Source organism: Colletotrichum fructicola (assembly GCF_000319635.2).
Source record: "Colletotrichum fructicola Nara gc5 chromosome Unknown KSG_Nara_v1_contig08, whole genome shotgun sequence".
NCBI lineage: Eukaryota > Fungi > Ascomycota > Sordariomycetes > Glomerellales > Glomerellaceae > Colletotrichum > Colletotrichum fructicola.
Window position 1 is genome coordinate 1,503,364 of NW_027094058.1, and position 17,399 is coordinate 1,520,762.

General features: G+C 51.0%; 6 protein-coding genes across 6 annotated transcripts; 3 read left to right on the forward strand and 3 right to left on the reverse strand.

The window, feature by feature from the left end:
- Window positions 1–1,122: 1,122 nt before the first annotated feature.
- On the reverse strand, window positions 1,123–3,568 carry CGGC5_v013477 (putative transcriptional regulatory protein; the record flags this gene model as incomplete). The annotated part of the gene is made up of 7 exons (XM_032036219.1): window positions 1,123–1,461; window positions 1,522–2,441; window positions 2,505–2,842; window positions 2,907–3,044; window positions 3,113–3,189; window positions 3,245–3,392; window positions 3,456–3,568. The coding sequence occupies 7 exons, from the start codon at window positions 3,566–3,568 to the stop codon at window positions 1,123–1,125; spliced, it is 2,073 nt and encodes a 690-aa protein (XP_031884981.1).
- Window positions 3,569–4,025: 457 nt separating this feature from the next.
- Window positions 4,026–5,315, reverse strand: AFT6-1 (Enoyl-CoA hydratase AFT6-1; the record flags this gene model as incomplete). The annotated part of the gene is made up of 1 exon (XM_032036220.1): window positions 4,026–5,315. One exon carries the CDS (start codon window positions 5,313–5,315, stop codon window positions 4,026–4,028), a length of 1,290 nt encoding a protein of 429 aa, XP_031884982.1.
- Window positions 5,316–6,611: 1,296 nt separating this feature from the next.
- sidI-0 (Acyl-CoA ligase sidI) lies at window positions 6,612–8,353 on the reverse strand (the record flags this gene model as incomplete). The annotated part of the gene is made up of 5 exons (XM_032036221.2): window positions 6,612–6,733; window positions 6,782–7,491; window positions 7,546–7,585; window positions 7,644–7,910; window positions 7,960–8,353. 5 exons carry the CDS (start codon window positions 8,351–8,353, stop codon window positions 6,612–6,614), a joined length of 1,533 nt encoding a protein of 510 aa, XP_031884975.2.
- Window positions 8,354–8,743: 390 nt separating this feature from the next.
- Window positions 8,744–10,757, forward strand: CGGC5_v013480 (Methylcrotonoyl-CoA carboxylase beta chain; the record flags this gene model as incomplete). The annotated part of the gene is made up of 8 exons (XM_032036222.1): window positions 8,744–8,921; window positions 8,976–9,102; window positions 9,156–9,223; window positions 9,278–9,348; window positions 9,405–9,715; window positions 9,773–10,029; window positions 10,100–10,193; window positions 10,247–10,757. The coding sequence occupies 8 exons, from the start codon at window positions 8,744–8,746 to the stop codon at window positions 10,755–10,757; spliced, it is 1,617 nt and encodes a 538-aa protein (XP_031884976.1).
- Window positions 10,758–11,422: 665 nt separating this feature from the next.
- Window positions 11,423–13,836, forward strand: CGGC5_v013481 (Methylcrotonoyl-CoA carboxylase subunit alpha; the record flags this gene model as incomplete). The annotated part of the gene is made up of 2 exons (XM_032036224.1): window positions 11,423–11,592; window positions 11,649–13,836. 2 exons carry the CDS (start codon window positions 11,423–11,425, stop codon window positions 13,834–13,836), a joined length of 2,358 nt encoding a protein of 785 aa, XP_031884780.1.
- A 1,638-nt stretch (window positions 13,837–15,474) lies between these two features.
- On the forward strand, window positions 15,475–17,157 carry silP (Silver exporting P-type ATPase; the record flags this gene model as incomplete). The annotated part of the gene is made up of 6 exons (XM_032036225.2): window positions 15,475–15,811; window positions 15,864–16,369; window positions 16,422–16,490; window positions 16,553–16,690; window positions 16,747–17,009; window positions 17,067–17,157. The coding sequence occupies 6 exons, from the start codon at window positions 15,475–15,477 to the stop codon at window positions 17,155–17,157; spliced, it is 1,404 nt and encodes a 467-aa protein (XP_031884779.2).
- Window positions 17,158–17,399: the final 242 nt, after the last annotated feature.

The following is a 17,399-nucleotide window of genomic DNA, read 5'->3' on the forward strand; positions in this document are numbered from 1 at the left end:
ATTCGGAAAAGACTGTTTGGGGGTTGGTATCGAAGAGTCTATTGAGCGACGCTAAACAAACACAAAGAGGATAAGCATAACCTTATATGATCGTGGCTGATCTCTTGATCCCGCGCAAATACACAATCGAGGGGACATTGCGTCTGGAACTTTTCCGTGTGGGAGCCATGTTGGTCTCTATTCGAAACTTCGATTGTGGTCATTGGAACGTGCGCTATCGTGTCTGAGGAACTTTTGACTCCGCAATATACTACTTTCATGATCGTTCCAGTTGCATGGTAATTATCCCGTCGGACCACAACCGTTCGGATGAATCGCTGACTCGATGCGATTGGAGGAATCTCCTGCAAGGGCGGGGCTCAGGGGATAATGTGCGAAGATCTGGGGGCCTATCCACTCTTTATGCGGCGCAGAGTCTCATTCGTTTACGTACAGTAACCTTCTTTACGCATCATAAAATGGCAACTCCCGCCGGCGCAGACCGCCGGCGCAGATTCGTCTACAGGGCGCGTATAGTTTTACGAGATTACTTGGCTGGCTGGATGACTCTCTGTCCATCGGATGCGCCCTACGGTCGCTGCCTGGAGATGCCATATCCATCAGACGGACCACTCCGGCTGTGCGACAGCGGACCCGCCCCCTTTACGATGTGAGCACCGGATTGCTCCGGACGCGATGCTAGAGTTGCTGCCCCTTTGGTAAGCGGTGCAGTGATTCTAATCGGACCAGCGCGAGCATCTCACCAAGTTTTGCAATCAAATCATTGCTTCCTGTCCTCGATACTCACCATTAGGAATTTGGACGCTGAGTCGCGACTCGAGATTAGGGATTACGGGAGATGTTGACCCCATTCTCATCAATCCCAAGCGGAAGTTTATTCGCACAGTTGCGAGCGAGTTCAGTAATCATGAACAGATGCGAATAAATTGCTTTCCCTTTTGCCCTTTCTTAGGTTTGCAAAATTGTCCTCCCAGACGCAATCTCGCGCTTTCAACCCGCTTGAAACGTGATGTTAAATCAACCGCTGACCTATGACGGTAATCGATGTACAAACATGAGTTCATATAAACCACACAGTTCTTCGCGAATATTCTACACATTCTCCAGGGACAAGACCTCTATTTAACCGCCGCTAGATGCCAACTCGAATAGATAAGAAATGCTAGGAGTATCAAAGCTCATCGCAGTAGAGTCAATATTCGACAACACCATGCTGGGGCTATCTGCTAGGCCTAGGCCTTGATCATCGCCAAGTTCGAGCGGAACTGAAAATGGTGTCTCTGACGGGAGGACAAGTGTCGGACTCGGCACAGAGAGATTCGAATCGCGACACATGGAACCATAGTCGATCATAGACCACAGCGCCGCCTCCAGTTCTGGACCCAGATCAGGAGATTTGTGGGCATTGAATAGCGACGTGAAGAGATGAGCGTGGCTGTTGAAAGCTAAAAGTCGACGATGCTGCCGATTCATGTCAGTCAGACTCCAAGATAAAGCTATTTGGGGATCAGGTCGAGTTACCATCTTGGAAGCATGGTCCCAGAATTGGCCCATCTTCTCGAGGATGCTTAAGCTTTCCTGGGTGGCGCGTAGCATTTCCGCCGATCGCTGGCCTCCATGATGTTTCTCGGCGTGCATGTTGAGTGACAAAGTGCTGCCAGCTAAGCACGCGGAGTAGGCATAGAATGAGGCACCAAGATGGCACCCGGCTGCTGCTGCATCATGAAGGACGTTGATTAGACTCCGTGCGTGGTCGTAACTTCTTTGGAAAGCAAGTAAGAGAAAGCTTGAGGGAGCCTGGCCATTCCGCCCACGCAGGCGTCTGCGCAACAGGAATGGGTGATTCAGGAGACAGTGACAGAGGTGGAAGACCGTTCGTGCAAATATGACGTGCCCCACAACTTGATGGTCGATGGATCCTTCTTCTGTCCTGTTTGTTTCAACGATAGAGTCGATAGAGATCTGGTCCATCTGAAGACGAGACTCGACTAGAAGCAGAATGGAATTGATGGAGGCGTACTCCGACCTCGAGTCCCATGGAGGAACACCATCCACTTCGCGGTCGTGGAGAACGTTTCTTGTACACCGCCCCAGAGCAGAGCCGGCTAAGATCGCGATGGGAAAGTTTCCGCGAGCTGAAGAGGGGTCCGTATTCCAGTCATGAAGCTGGTGTAGAGTCACATTCCTCTCCAAACCCCCAATGCGGAACGTGGTCTCGTCACATGGTAGTCGGACACTACAATCTTCGTCTGAGATAGCGAGATGGCGATCTTTTCCGCATGAGACGAGTTTGTCGAGGAGGTATATCGACCAGAAACACCTCCGTCTTTCTTCTTGTTCAATGATGGACAGCGTTTCGCTGGGCTCTCTCATCAACTGAAGATCCTGTGCTATTCGGATGGCTAGGCCAATCTTCAGCCACCCAGAGCTGGTTCGTCCCGCTAAAGCTGGTATCAGCTGGCTGGTCCACCACAAGCCAAGCATTGGGTACGAGATCAACTCACAGGTAAAATCGATGATAGCCAGAATATTTGTCGCCTGGGCAACATGCAAATCGGGCGAATCCTCTGCTGTCATATGATCCGCGAGTACCGACAGCCAGGCTTCTCTCGCGTAAGCTTCGGTTGCCTTGGCCCTTACTCCAGCGTAATACTCATGATCCGAAAACCTCATGGATGACGCCAGAACCGCAAGCACGACACATTTTGGTAGGGAGTTCTCGGCCAGTTTTTGTCGAAACGTTTCTTCATGGAAGTAACCGTAGGGTTGGTTATTGCAGTGCGTGAAATATGTGTCGATCAAGGACTGCATTACAGTATCCGGGGGTAGCTTGCTCAAGTCCCTACGACGCAGATTAACAGAGCTATTCCAACGACTCACTTTCATTTATCTCAGAGAATACTTACACATCATTTGTGGGGGCGTCTCGAGAGCTTCCGCTTGGAGATATTGACACCTGGTCTTCCAGGTTGAAGATGTCTGCCGCGTCATCGTTTGGAAACTGTGGCTCAGCTTCAAAAGCTGTTTCGGTGCCGGCGAATGTGCTAAAATAAGTATATGAGTGTCTTGATCTCTCATCGTACGGCGAGCTTGAATGAAGATAAAGCCCTACCATGACTCCTTTGGTGGTTGACCACTGAGTTCTGCCAACTTGCTCTCGATCGCAGAAATCCGCTGGAAAAGCGCAGACTGTGACGAAATTAGCCCAAGTAGTCTAGAGATGAAAAGAAAGCTTCATTCGAACATTATTCATCATCTCCAAGAATGCTGCTGATGCGCTTCCAGACAGAGCCGACGACGTCGCCGAGAATGGTTCATAAGAACACCGTTGCATGCTGCGTCGACAATTACCACATCTTGGCTTGTCTCCAGAGCATTTGATCTTCTTCTGCCTGTGAAGAGAAAAAATGATCATTAGCAATTGTGGTTCCAAATCAATGACTCCCCAAACGCACCTGCAAGTTGTGCAGGCCTGGCGGATGCGCTTGATGCCCCCGCTGGCCGGTGGTGATCTCGGCTCAGGGGAGCCGGATGTCATCCATCCTGTCTCTGTCATGTCTTCAGACATGCTGTAAGTGTATGAACGGTGATGCTGTTCTGAAGTATGAATCTAGCCTTCTTGCATGCATCAAATCGGTGACGTTGAAACTCCGATGAGAGGGCGCTTCAGCAATATCCGGTCGTCCTGACCTCGATGCGGGGTAGGTCGGGATGATCACGTGGGGGCATCTAGTCCCATCCTTGTCGTTGCTGCCGTTTCCCCAGAAATTTAGCTGGAAATAGCAATCTGGGGCTGGGAGGCCAAGTTGACGCATGCAAGCCGGCGATTTGGTCAGACTTTTCTGACTCGTCCCGGCTGGCTCGGAACCCCACCGGAAGAACGCGAAGGACTCCATCCCATGACATCAACAGATCACACTGGGTCATTGGCACGTCGATTAAATTGACGAAGTATCTTGAAAGGATCTTCTACGGTAATAATCTCTTTGATCACGAAATTTGAAGATATACTATGGTTGTTTGGGTCAAATCTTTGCCCGAGGTGCCTTGGCTGCATAAACATCCCAGTCCACCTTGTTTCGTTTTTGGAACTCCCCGATACCAAGGACAGCTTCGCAACCAGGTGCCATCATTGACTCAAAGAGTTTTGCAACTCCTTCTTCTTGGGCAGTTGTGCCACTATGAGACCATGCCAGTCTTACCAAATCCTTCGACATCTTGGAGCCCCAAGGCGACGAGTGGCGGAGATTGCGAATCAGCTTTTCAACTGTCTTGCGCAGCTCAGTCGGTGTGTCGGCGAGCAACGATACGGCTCCCTGGGCTTTGAGTTCATATGCCGAAACCGCCCTCGCTGTCAACATTGCGTCTCGTGAAAGCCCCAAGCCCCATTCGCGGATCACGTATCTGGATATGACTGCAGGACAGAGACCCAGCTTGACTTCCGAGAGAGTGAACGTTGTCGAAGAAAGGCATACCCTTATATCGCACGAAAATGCCAGCCCGATTCCACCGCCAAAGGCCGACCCGTTGATACACGCGATCGTTACCTTACTCGAGTTGTCAATTAGCTCGAACAAGCTCTTCAGTGGCTTGAAAATCCCCAAGTTCGCATCGCCTCCTTTACCAACAACAAGGGCAGCCTGGCTGAGGTCCATGCCGGTGCAGAAGAATTTGCCGTTCGCGCTGATTACAATTCGTGATATGGATGGATCATTCTCGAACGCCCTGAAAGCTGCCTGGAAATCTTCGATCATTGGAGACGTGAGAGTATTGCCGTTACGCGGTGTATTGAGGACGATATTGCCGGTTGCCCCGGATCGATACACGAGGATACGTTTGGTTTCTCGCATAAGTGACCAATCCAACTTTTCTGTCGACGCATGGGATGTCTTGGAGGATGTGGTGTCTCTGGATGCCTTTTTCGCAGACAAAGCCGCCCCGGCTCTGCTATCATTCGACTTCGAGAGCACCTTCGAGATCCACACACCAGTTTCCGCAAGCTTCTGCAGATTGATCCCAGTGCTCACACCCGCATTTTCGAACAGATATACGACGTCTTCCGTTGCCACGTTGCCTTTGGCTCCCGGCGCGAAGGGACAGCCTCCTAAGCCGCCGACACTGCTGTCAAACGTGCGCACGCCACATTCGTAGGCTTTCCACACGTTTGCCAAAGCCTGCCCATATGTATCGTGAAAATGCCCAGCTAGTCTTGACGGGTCAATCCCTTGGCGATTGAGGAATTCGACCAGCCGTCGTACATCTGGTGCTGTTCCCACACCCAGGGTATCCCCGAGACTGACTTCGTAGCATCCCATATCGAACAAGGCTTTAACAGCGCGGTGGACGGCGGGTAACGGCGTTGGACCGTCGAAAGGGTCGGCAAATATGCATGAAACGTACCTATTGTGGTAGAAAACGAGTTAGCTGCGAAGCAATTACGAAGAATCCGCGACTTTGACTTGCCCTCTAACAGCAAGACCGGCTGAGACAGCTTTTGTTGCTACCTGGTGTGCCCGTTGGATCCCCTCGTCAACGCTACAGTTGAGATTGGCGCGACTGAATCCCTCAGTTGCACTAACGAAAACGGCAACTTCCCGGACATCGTGATCCAGCGCGATCTGAAGCCCTTTGGTGTTTGGCACCAGGACGGGGAGCCTCAGGTCCGACGATGATCGTAGCCATTCTCGAATAAGACCCGATGAAAGTACTTGGCGGCAATCTGCAAGTTGCGGGATCGCTTTCGGAGACACAACTGAAGTGATCTCTATGTTTTGGAGACCGGCTTGGCGAAGCCTCTCAATCAACGCTAGCTTGTTGCCAGTGTCAACCGGGCTTTTGACGTTTTGGAGGCCATCGCGGGGGCCAACTTCGACGATTCTAACAGACATCTGGAACCAAAAGCTGTTTCCTTTGACGAACAAGCATGCGAGCGAATAACACGGCCAGAAAGGGGACAATTACGAGGTACTTGATAGGGTTAGCTATGGTGGCTTGGTGGTGCCGACTACCTACTTACCCCGGTCTTTGGGGTCCGGACCGCTTCCCGGAATAAGTACGTACCCACTCCCAATGCCGAGGGCCGGCCGTCCTGATTGGGCAATTCGGCTTCCAGGAACCATTTTCGGTTAACGCAGTCGTGAAGAAGGAGACCTGTCATTGATTAGCTCTTTGTTGGCAGCTTACAGCCGGCGGGTGATCTTCACATCGGAATGAGCTTTCCACAATAGGGACTTTGGGGGTGAGCTTGCAGCAATACGGGAGTTTAACAATGTTATCAGAATCCTAACAGATAGTGATATACATAATCAAATATGTCATCAAGTCAAGATGAACATGAGCTTGGTATGATGGAACTAAAATCGATCTTCTTCTAAACGAATTTGCGCTAGTTTACAACTTTGCCTGTACTCTAGACCGCTTCACCAATGCATTTCCAAGCTCCCTGACAAGATGCTTCTGATACTTTCCGCTGCCGGTCTTTGGCAGCTCGCTACCAACATCAGGACTTCCAAGCCAAAATATGTACTCAGGGGCCTTGTGTCGGCCCAATCGCTGCGTGACCCATGTCCTAATCTCCTCATCAGAGGGCCTGGTCGCGTCCGATGCTAATTTCAGGAAGCAATCACAACTTCGCCGTACTTCTTGTGATCAAGACCCACTGCACAAGACTCTCCAACGGCCGCATGGGATAGCAAGCGAGCTTCGATCTCGATGGGTGAAATGTTCTCCCCGCCTGATATGGTCTTAGCCAAGGAATTGTCATAGGATAATTACAACTTACCACGAATGATCAAGTCCTTGATGCGGCCGGTAATGTGGCCGTAACCTTCATTGTCAATGAAACCCTCGTCACCGGTGTGCATCCATGTAACTCCATCTTCATCTCTTCTCATCACCTCCTGCGTTCTCTCCTCGTCCTTCCAGTATCCCTTCTGCAAAGCAAAGCCGCTGGTGCAAATTTCCCCGCGGGTGCCTCGTGGCACAATGTTACCATTTGTGTCCACGATCTTTGCACCAGTGTGGGGGAGCACCTTGCCTAGGCTCTTAAACATCCGGTCATCGGTATCACCCAAAGCCGTAATGAAGGTGACTGGGCTGGTCTCCGTCATCCCGTAAGCAATGAGCATTCCGCCAATCTGCATTTCCTTGCGCAGACTCTCCATCAGTGGAGGTGGAACCGGAGACCCCGCTGCGAGACCGGTGCGTACGGTGCTGATACGATGACCGGACTTCTTCAGAGCCTCTAGCTCTGCAATGAACATTGTTGGGACTCCGAGAAGGGCGGTGGCCTTCTCGTTGATGATGGCGTCAATAGTTCTTTGGGCATTGAAGCTGTCGGAGGGAAAGATGATAGAGCTTCCGTAGCAGAAGGCGGCTAGAAAGCCCATCACTAGACCGAAGCAATGGAATAGGGGTGGAGGGCAGCACACGACATCTTCGTGGGTGAGCTGCATGGCATCGCCAACGAACCTGGCGTCGTTGATCAAATTGCTGTGAGACTAGTAAGCGATGTGAGATCAACGCTTCTTGGGAGTGAGCTCTTACAAATGAGTCAAAACTGCGGCTTTCGGTGATCCAGTTGTTCCTGAAACGGTTTCGTTTAGCACAAAACATGCATGTGGATATGGAAGGAGGGATCTCACCAGAGGTGAATTGGAGATTGAGAGTGTCGGTGCGGCGAACCTTTCGTTCCGCACGTCTCAAAGCTGAATCGTTCATGAAGATCGAATGACCGCCGTTGAGGAAGGTGCTGTAAGTCTGACACATACTGCCTTGACCTGGGAATCTGGCGGTGTCGAGACACACGATGTGCTCAAGCTTAGACCCTTTCGGCAGAGCGGACAGGGCTTGAATATGGGGCAACAGTGAGTTTGATCCGATCTGAGAAGCCATGAAAACCGCCTTGCAGTCTATTCACAGTGTCAGAAACATGAAGTCGTAGTGAACAGAAGGACTAACCGCTGTGCAAGACAGCACTACTCAGCTCATCCGGAGAGTAGGTGTTGTGGAGAACAACGAACGGGCAGCCGATACGCGCCGCCCCGAGGAACAGCTCGGTGTATTGATAGCAGTTTCCTGCCATGATTCCCACGCAATCCCCATGCTTCAAACCAAGTTCAAGCAAGCCTTTAGCAGTGATCTTGCTCCGGTCTGCGAGGTCATTGTACGTCAGGCGGGTAGACTGCCAGGGCACAACGACGGCTGTGCGATCACCATACGCCTTGGCTTGGTCCTGGATAACGGACCCAAGCGTCTTTTCAAGAAGCGGGGGATCTTTCGGCCCAAAGACCAAAGATGGCGTCTGCTGAAGGGGCCTGTTCGGGGAAAAGGAGGACACGGCGGTGGCTGACATTGTGATGGCGCGGATTGGAGGAGTACAAAATTCTGAGAATGACAAGTTCTTAATCCGCAGAACGATAGTTCAAGATATGTCATCTGAAGATGGTCTAGCGGCAACACCCAAATACTTCCGGCTCTTACACCAGAACGACTGCATCCAGTGCTTGCGGGGCCGGCAGAGCATGAATGCTAGGGGCGGCCTCGGCCTATCGGTCACGGTCCGAACCCCGGATTTAATCCCCGCGCCGGCCCAACATTACGCATCAACAGTGCCGACGACCATTTTACCGATATTGCAACCGCAAACACCAGAAAAACAAGGATATCATTGACATTGAACTATACTAGACACCGACTCTAACCAAGCAGGCTACATTACATGCGCGCCTGAGCTCACGGCAAAATGGCACAACCGTTCCCAGTTGAGAAGTCGGTCCTCGACCTCGGTGCGCCAAACTTCCAAGAAAATCGATCTCAATGGGAGAAATTACTTGCAGAATTCGACCACAATCTTCGGCAGGTTTCTTCTGAGGGTGACGATGTGTCGACAGCTAGACATCAAGGACGAGGGCAATTGTTACGTAAGTATTCTCACAACCTACATCGGAAGACATTACACTAATCACTTCAAAAAGCGCGAGATAGAATCAACTTATTGCTGGATGCAGAGTCGCCATTTTTGGAGTTAGGGGCTTTTGCTGGGTTTCGCAATGCGGACTCGAATTCTTGCGGCAACCTCATTGCTGGCATTGGTCTTGTCAGGTAACTCAGCTTGCCGGTACCATCTGGTTTTATGACGATTAACGTTAGGATAGTGGACGGCCATGTCTCGTCATGTCTCATATTCCAACCCAGAGCGGTGGAGCTTGGAACGAGATGACAGGTTTGTGAAGATTTTCCCACCCGTTTGGATTTGGCTAAGAAGCACCTTGCCTAGTGCACAAAGTGAACAGAATTTTGGAAGTCGGCTTTGAGAATGACCTTCCGTTAATTTCTCTGGTGCAATCGGTTCGCTTGAATATATTCAGTTCACAAAATCAAGACTATGGACTAATTGATATCAGGCGGGTGTCTTTCTGCCACAGCAGTTTAGGGTATTTCACAAAGGTGGGCAACTTTTCCGCGATCTGGCCATCCGCTCTAAGCATGGAAAGTCATCCTGCGCTGTGGTTTTCGGCCCCTCAACCGCCGGCGGAGCATATCACCCGGCTCTCTCGGATTACACCATCTTCGTTGAGAACCAAGCACAGGTATTTCTGGGAGGTCCACCCCTCGTCAAGATGGCGACATCAGAGACCGTGACTGCCGAAGAGCTCGGCGGAGCCAAGGTTCACGGAACAGTGACTGGCCTGGCTGACCATACGGCACTTGACGAGTAAGAGCACATTTGCGACGCGAAAGGTTTAGAGGAGGCGATGTTGACTCATCACAGATTTGACGCCATTCAGAAGGCGCGGGAATGGGTTGCCACACTTAACCCACTGGGCCCTAGCCACCAAGGAGGCATGGTTGAAGAGCCACTGCCTCCTCGATATCCAGTTGAAGACGTTCTATCGATCGTGAACACCGACATCCGCAAACCCTTCGACATGAGAGAGGTTTTGTTGCGCATTGTTGATGACTCGAGGCTTTCGATTTTCAAACCAGGCTATGGTGTCAACATGCTCACTGCTTGGGCTGATGTTCTCGGTAAGCCCATCAAGTTACCCTCAAACGTCGACTGCGTCTTTCTTTCCGGTCACTGACCATTCCCTTGTAGGTTTCCGAGTGGGTCTTGTTGCGAATCAGACGCCCGTGATTCACCCACAAGAAGCTCTGAAAGCTGCTCAATTCATCAGACTGTGCAATCAGGAGTATGTTAAACCACCTTACTAAGTATGATCTGCTCACCAAGGTCTTCTTGCAGGATTATTCCCATTATCTTTCTCCACAACGTAACCGGGTTTATGGTTGGAACCAAGGCGGAGCATGCCGGTATCATCAAGGCAGGCGCGCAGCTCGTATCAGCTGTGAGTTGTTCTTCAGTCCCACACATCAGCATCATTCTCGGAGCGTCCTATGGTGCGGGCAACTACGCCATGTGTGGAAGATCCTATCGACCGAGATTTCTTTTCACGTGGCCCACAGGGCGTTGCAGTGTGATGGGCCCAGACCAGCTAGCAGGCGTAATGGAGACCATTAAGTCCAAGTCCAATGGCGGCAGTAAGCTTTCGACAGAGCAGATCAAGGCCCAAGCACAGAAGGTGAGGGATGATGCGTATCGAGACTCGGAGTGTTATTCAACAAGCTCCATCCTCGTGGACGATGGAGTCATAGATCCGAGGGACACTCGCGATGTGCTGGGGATGTGCTTGGAAGTCGTGCAGCTGCCGAACAAGAAGGACGTCCAGTCACATAGGTTTTTGTCCAGAATTTAGTGCGCAGTAGACTGTTTTCTAGACTACCTAATAAAGAATAGTATTTATTGACGTGCAGATGAATGGTTCGACTTCAAATTACGACCCATGTCATGCGATGTGCAGACCAACTGTTGGTCGATTTCTTACTAGCAGTAAATGACGGGCACCAATCCTTGGATTTCTGAAATCTTTCCTGTTCATGTCCACAACAGACATTCTGCAAGATTTGTCTACAAAATCCACGTGTCCCATGACCTGCTTACCCAGGTCTTCATTGAGGGATTGGCCTGAGAAACAACCCTGTCACGACCTTCCCAAGAGTCTGCAATTCATTGGCCACTAGCTCCGGCAAAGTTGCTGTAAGCCCCCGGTCCCCAGCGGGGAAGCCCTGCAAGAGCCGAGGGACCTGCAGGTCTCCACCCGGACCGGGCTCCGGTGCTCGGGCCAAAAAGGATGGCCCAGGGTCGAAAATCATCGGATTCTTCGATCTCGGGAAATAAACAGTTCGGTACCGAGTCCCCGAGGCAGGATCACTGTTTACAAGCTACGTCACGCGGACCGGCGCTCGCGACTGCTCAAAAATGATGCGGCGATCAAGCCAATACGGGCAGATGTAACAGCAGAGTTCCGTCCGGGTTTCCACACTTTCTTTCCTATTGAACAACATTGCGCAGGTCTTCAAGATGACGAACATCAACAAACCACCATTGTTCGAAGCTACGATCCCATTGAGCGCCGATGGTGGGTCAAAAATTTCGAAACTTCTGATTGCGAATCGTGGGGAGATTGCTTGTCGTATTATCTCGACGTGTCGAAAGCTTGGTGTTCAGACAGTGGCAGTGTACACTCAGGAGTAGGTGTCCTACAACGCAACTAGGTGCATTCGTATTCGTCTAATAAGAAATGCAGAGATGCCTTGTCGCAACACGTAGCAGACGCACATGAGTCTATCTGTATCGGATCAATCGAACACGACACCAAAAACCCCTTTCTCAACATCGATCTCCTCCTCAAGACCGCCCTGGAAGCCCACGCCGATGCCGTCCATCCCGGTTATGGATACCTGAGCGAGAATGCCGACTTTGCGGACCGTGTTCGCGCCACGGGGTTGACCTTCGTAGGGCCAACTGGTCAGACAATCTCGACACTAGGCGACAAGCGGACCTCCAAAGAATATTTGAGAACCCACGCACCGGAAGTGCCCCTGATTCCAGGATTCTCCGGGTCCAGCCAGAATGTGGAAGATCTCCAAGATGCGGCGACACGCATCGGCTTCCCTGTCATGCTCAAGGCTTCTGCTGGAGGCGGTGGCAAAGGTATGCGAGTAGTCCGCGAAGCTTCTCAGCTCCAGTCGGAACTGGACCGCGCACAGTCGGAAGCCCAGAGATCTTTTGGTTCTAGCGACTGCATTCTGGAAAAGTTCATCGAGAGCAGCAAGCACGTCGAGATTCAGATTGTTGGAGACCAGCATGGCAACGTCGTGTCTCTGTTTGAACGCGACTGTTCCGTCCAGCGTCGCAATCAGAAAGTCATTGAAGAAACGCCGTGTTTGTTTCTCGACGAACAGACTAAGAAAAGCATGAGTGACACGGCCGTCAAAATCGGGAAGCTTCTAGGATACGAAGGAGCAGGGACCGTGGAGTTTGTCGTCGACACGACCACCAAAAAGTTCTATTTCTTGGAAGTCAACACTCGCCTTCAAGTCGAACACCCCATCACAGAGGAAGTTGTCGGCGTTGATCTCGTGTCATTGCAGCTCTACGTCGCGGCTGGCGGGCGTCTTGCCGATGTTCCTGAACTATCTGCCTTGACACAGACTGGACATGCAATTGAGTGTAGACTTTGCGCGGAGATCCCCAATCGGGACTTCATGCCAAGTCATGACACAGTTGCCCTATGGAAGCCCGCAAACCCGCATCGAGGTGCCAGCTCTGTAGTGCGCTACGAGACGGCGATGCAAAGCGGGGCATCGATATCGATCTACTTCGACTCCATGATTTGCAAAATTGTGGTGTGGGCACCTACAAGGGCCTTGGCTATCGATATTCTCGCGAAAGAGCTGGCGAATACCGCGTGCGTTGGAATCAAGACGAATCAGCTGTTCCTTCAGAGCTGTCTCCTTCACCCAGGATTCAAGGACACAGCATACCAAACATCTTTCATCCCGACCCATCTTGACGAATTGCTTCGAAATCCATACCTTCCAGAGCTGCCCAGATACACCTCTGCTATTCCCGGTCTGCTTTTTGACGCCCTTAAGAAGGCGTCTCGGACCCAAGGTGTTCGACGACAGCCGTTTGGTGGAGTTCGTCGGGGCTTTCACAACCAGAAGTTCGATCCCTTTCAGCAGGGCTGTGAGATCATTTCGACGCGAGACTCGAAAGCCTCGGAATCAGCGACCTCATGCGAGGCTTGCCTTCGCCGGCCATGCGATGGCCCTGCAGGTGACAGATGGCGCGTGCAACTCCACACCATTTCTCTTGATGACCCCGTCGAGCAAGATCCGTCACTTTCGTCTCCGGCCCAACATCTTACGTCAAAATACACTATCCTAAGTCAGGCCTTCCGGAGTGGTGACGCTTGGAAAGGGCCATCTTTCTCAATTGAGGATATCACTCTCAAGCCAGCTCACAAGACCGGCAACTTTTCTTCGAGGGCTAGTATCCCACCATCGTGGGTATTGACGTTCTCTGTGGACGGGCGAAGACTACAAGTGTTTTGCTCTCTTCCTTGCTTGGGACAGCGCTCAGCGGGGTTGAGGCCTAACGAAACCCAATCAGTCCTATGCCACGTTCCTCAAATAGGAGAGTGGAAGGCATTGCGACGTGATACACTATTGTCCTTCTTCTCCGGCCTACGAAAAGATGCACAGGTTGCTACTGACCACCATGCTCAGATCAAAGCCCCGATGCCATGCAAGGTCCTCTCTATTGGAAAGGCAATGGGAGAGGAGGTCAAAAGCGGAGAGAGTGTCATGGTGATAGAGAGTATGAAGATGGAGATCAATATTAGAGCAAATGTAGCTGGAAGGTTCGAGACAAAGTGGAAGGTTGGAGATGCCGTAGGCGAAGGCGTCGTACTTTGTTCAGTTGAGTGAAGGCAGACTTCATGTGCCAACGTCATATTGCTATCAAAGCATTTCTCGCAGCATGGGCAAAATTCTTACGGTTTAAATTTAGAGTCAGCATTTGAACATATTTTGCCATCCAGATGACGACGTCCCGTAAGAACGCCTGTAGCCCCAGCTAAACGGACTCATTATCCCGTCATATTCCGAAACGTGTCGTCAACAGCGTGCGCTTCATTGCGCACCTCGGACAATCATAATCTACGAATTATGAACAGACATTGATTGCGTCCAAGTCGTCCTCTGGGCGCTCGAACGGGTAGTTACAGGGTAGATCCATGATTGAACCCCGCGGGGTCAATCGCTTCCCCGCGTTAAGACTCTCTCCTACGGACAGCCGGACCGAAGAGAGGGGTGGTTGCTGCCCCGCCGCAAATCCGTCCACTTACGACCAGTGAAACCCCGTCGGGGTTAGACTTGTGAGTTTGAGTGAATAGAAGGTCCTAGCTATGGTGCTTACTCTGGGCCAGCTGTCAGTCAATCAACAGTCTTTACCCAGTCGTCAATAATGGCATGTTGCTTCATTGCCGCATTTTGCATAGGGCAGCTGGTCGAAGCTTGTCAATTCTTCGACTTGGACGATAGCATTCACTACAATGACGACACAGGCACGGAGGCTCTGCCAGAAACTGAGAGCGGCCATGCTCGGACTACACCCGTCAAAAGCTGCAACTCAAACGCGATCATTCTATCGCTGTCTGGCATGTCGTGTGCAGCTTGCTCAGGCAGCATCGAGAGAGCGATCCTGGGGTCTGACGGGGTAAAAGATGTAAGAGTATCTTTGCATCTACGGCAAGCCACTGTTGTGGGAACAAACTCGACTTTGCACCTCGACGGTATTTTGCAAGCTGTACGAAATCTTGGGTATGGGGCAGAACCTGGACCTCGCTCCCCAAAGGAGATTATGGGCCTCCTCGAGTCAAGGCGAGAGTCAAAAATGCTGTGGACGAGCTTTGTCAATGTTGGGAAGAATGCGGCAGTTATTCAGCTGATTGAAATGGCGACATATCAGATCCGGGGTACGTGGGCCCTAGAGACTATAATTCTCTGGGCATTGCAGGTGGCAGCGCTGGCAGTCGCAGTCTCTTGCCAATGGCGACATGTTTCGTGGATTCATGCCGATGGCTGGAGATGGATCAAGGGGGCAAGTCCCACTATGAATACCTTGGTGGCCCTAGCTGTGTTCTTGGGGATTTCATTCTCCTGCATCGACCTATTTATCCAAGGCCCTCGAACTGCCACTATGTATTTGGCTACCTCCACTGGTTTGACGCTGACGGTTGTGGGTGGGAGATACCTGGAGTGTCTTTCGCGGCGACAAGTTTCAAAAGACTTGATCAAGATCTACAAGCCCCTGACACAGATTGACTTTGTCCGACTCAGTCCTTCTGGCGAAGTAAGCCACAATCTGTGGGTGTTTGATTGATCTGGCTAATATTGGTACAGAACGTTCCATCGACATATCTTCGACCGTCCGACGAAATATTCGTCGAGCCATTTTCAATAATACCATGCGATTGCTACATCACATTTGGATCATCTTTAGTCAACCAGTCAATGCTGACAGGGGAGTCTCTTCCCGTTCGAAGGGATGTTGGCGACATAATAATGGGCGGTACGCGAAATCTCCACGGAAGACTAGTTTGTGTTGTCAAAAATGAGAAGGGCCAATCATTCTATTCCAAGCTTCTGGGGAGTGTTGCAGACTCTTCCGCAACGAAGTCGGACGGTGACGCTCTGCTTGACGACATCATCAAGTATTTCCTCACAGCTGTCATTTTCTTTGCAATCGTTCTTCCGATCCTCGAGGTCTTTAGTTACAACTCACTTCACCCCAACTATCAGTACATTCGATCCGCCGTGGCTAGATCGATGACTATCCTGATGAGCGCATGCCCATGTGCTCTCGGCCTTGCTATACCATCCGCGGTTGCAACCGCAGTCTGTAAGCTCTCTATTTGGCCCATTGCTATGTTCTCTGAGCTGACATTGTTAAGATTCTGCACAGAAAAGAGGACTGTTGATTACTGGAGGCGCATCGACGATACAGAAGCTGGTCAAGGTCAGGTCCGTCATCTTCGATAAGACTGGGACGTTGACCGGGGACAACTTGACTGTCTCGGACTTCTTGCCATCACCCCAGTGGGCCTGCAGGGAGAACACACTTTGGACCTTGATCTGCGCAGTTGAGGTCAATGATGCTACTGGTCATCCACTGGGTAAGAGCATCTTCTCAAGTGGCGTCAAATATTTGGGTGAAGATTGGCTGCGCTTCCAAGCTCACGGTGAGACGCGCGACATCTGCAGCTCAGCCGGTCAAGGCGTCTCCGGAAACGTTCGCATTGCCAAAGACGAGTGGCATTATGTCATTGTGGGAAGCTCACAATACCTTAAAGCTGCTGGTATCAACGACATTCCTGACCACGGCGACGCTGTGGGAAGTGGCAAGATTGAGGCTCGCGTTGGGGTAGACGGCTGCTATGCTGGAAAGATACTAGTTTCGGTGAGTCGGACGGCCTTCGCCTTGTGGCGGGTGATTACTGACAATGAGAAAGGATACGGTCAAGGCTGAGGCGCAAAGCACGATAGCAGCGTTGACCTCATCGGGATACAAGTGCTCTCTGGTGAGGAGTCGTCATGCGACGACATCGGACTTATGAGTTGTGCTGATGCTAACTGACGGCAGCTTACGGGCGATATGGCCGACGAAGCTCACAGAGTCGCCAGTCATGTGGGAATACCTGTTTTGGCATCACAAGCCTCGCCGACCGACAAACTCGCTTTCATCAACGCTTCCAAAAAGAACGGTAATGCGGTGGCTATGGTGAGTCGGTATACTCAATCTTGAAGACTTCCTTGCACACAATACTGACGATTCAGGTCGGTGATGGACTCAACGATGCTCCGAGTCTTGCAGCTGCGGACGTTGGCTTTGCCGTGTACCACAATAATGCATTGGCTACGACGGGTGCTTCAATTATGATTCTTAACTCGCGGATAGATCTGGTTTGCCTTGCATTCAAAATTGCGGAGCTCACCAACCAACAGATTACGTTCAACTTGAGATGGACTGCGGCGTACAACCTTCTCGCCTTCGTGATGGCAGTAGGCTGGATAAAGCCATTTGGATTTGCCATGACACCGTAAGCACTGTTAAGCCCTTGAAAATTGGAGGGATTTGGACACTGACATATGTTCAGGTCTGTCGCAGCTGCGATGATGTCCACGTCTTCGATTTTCATCACCGCACAGTCCTTTCGGTTGCGGACAAGGCTAGACAATCTGCCTTAGTGGGGTGTTCGAGCGAAGAGGATATGATAGAAAGACAACTTATATGATTTGCATTGTGGTTACCGACAGTGAGCGGAGTAGTCCTGTTTCCAGTAGAAGTATCTGGCATTGTAAAAGATTATTGAGCGTAGTGTTAGCGTTGTATTTGCAATAATTGCATCACATTGACTTGTCCGTATGGGCTGTGGAATCACATCAAGACAAAGGATGGCAAAACATCATGAACTGCTTGAAGGACTTGA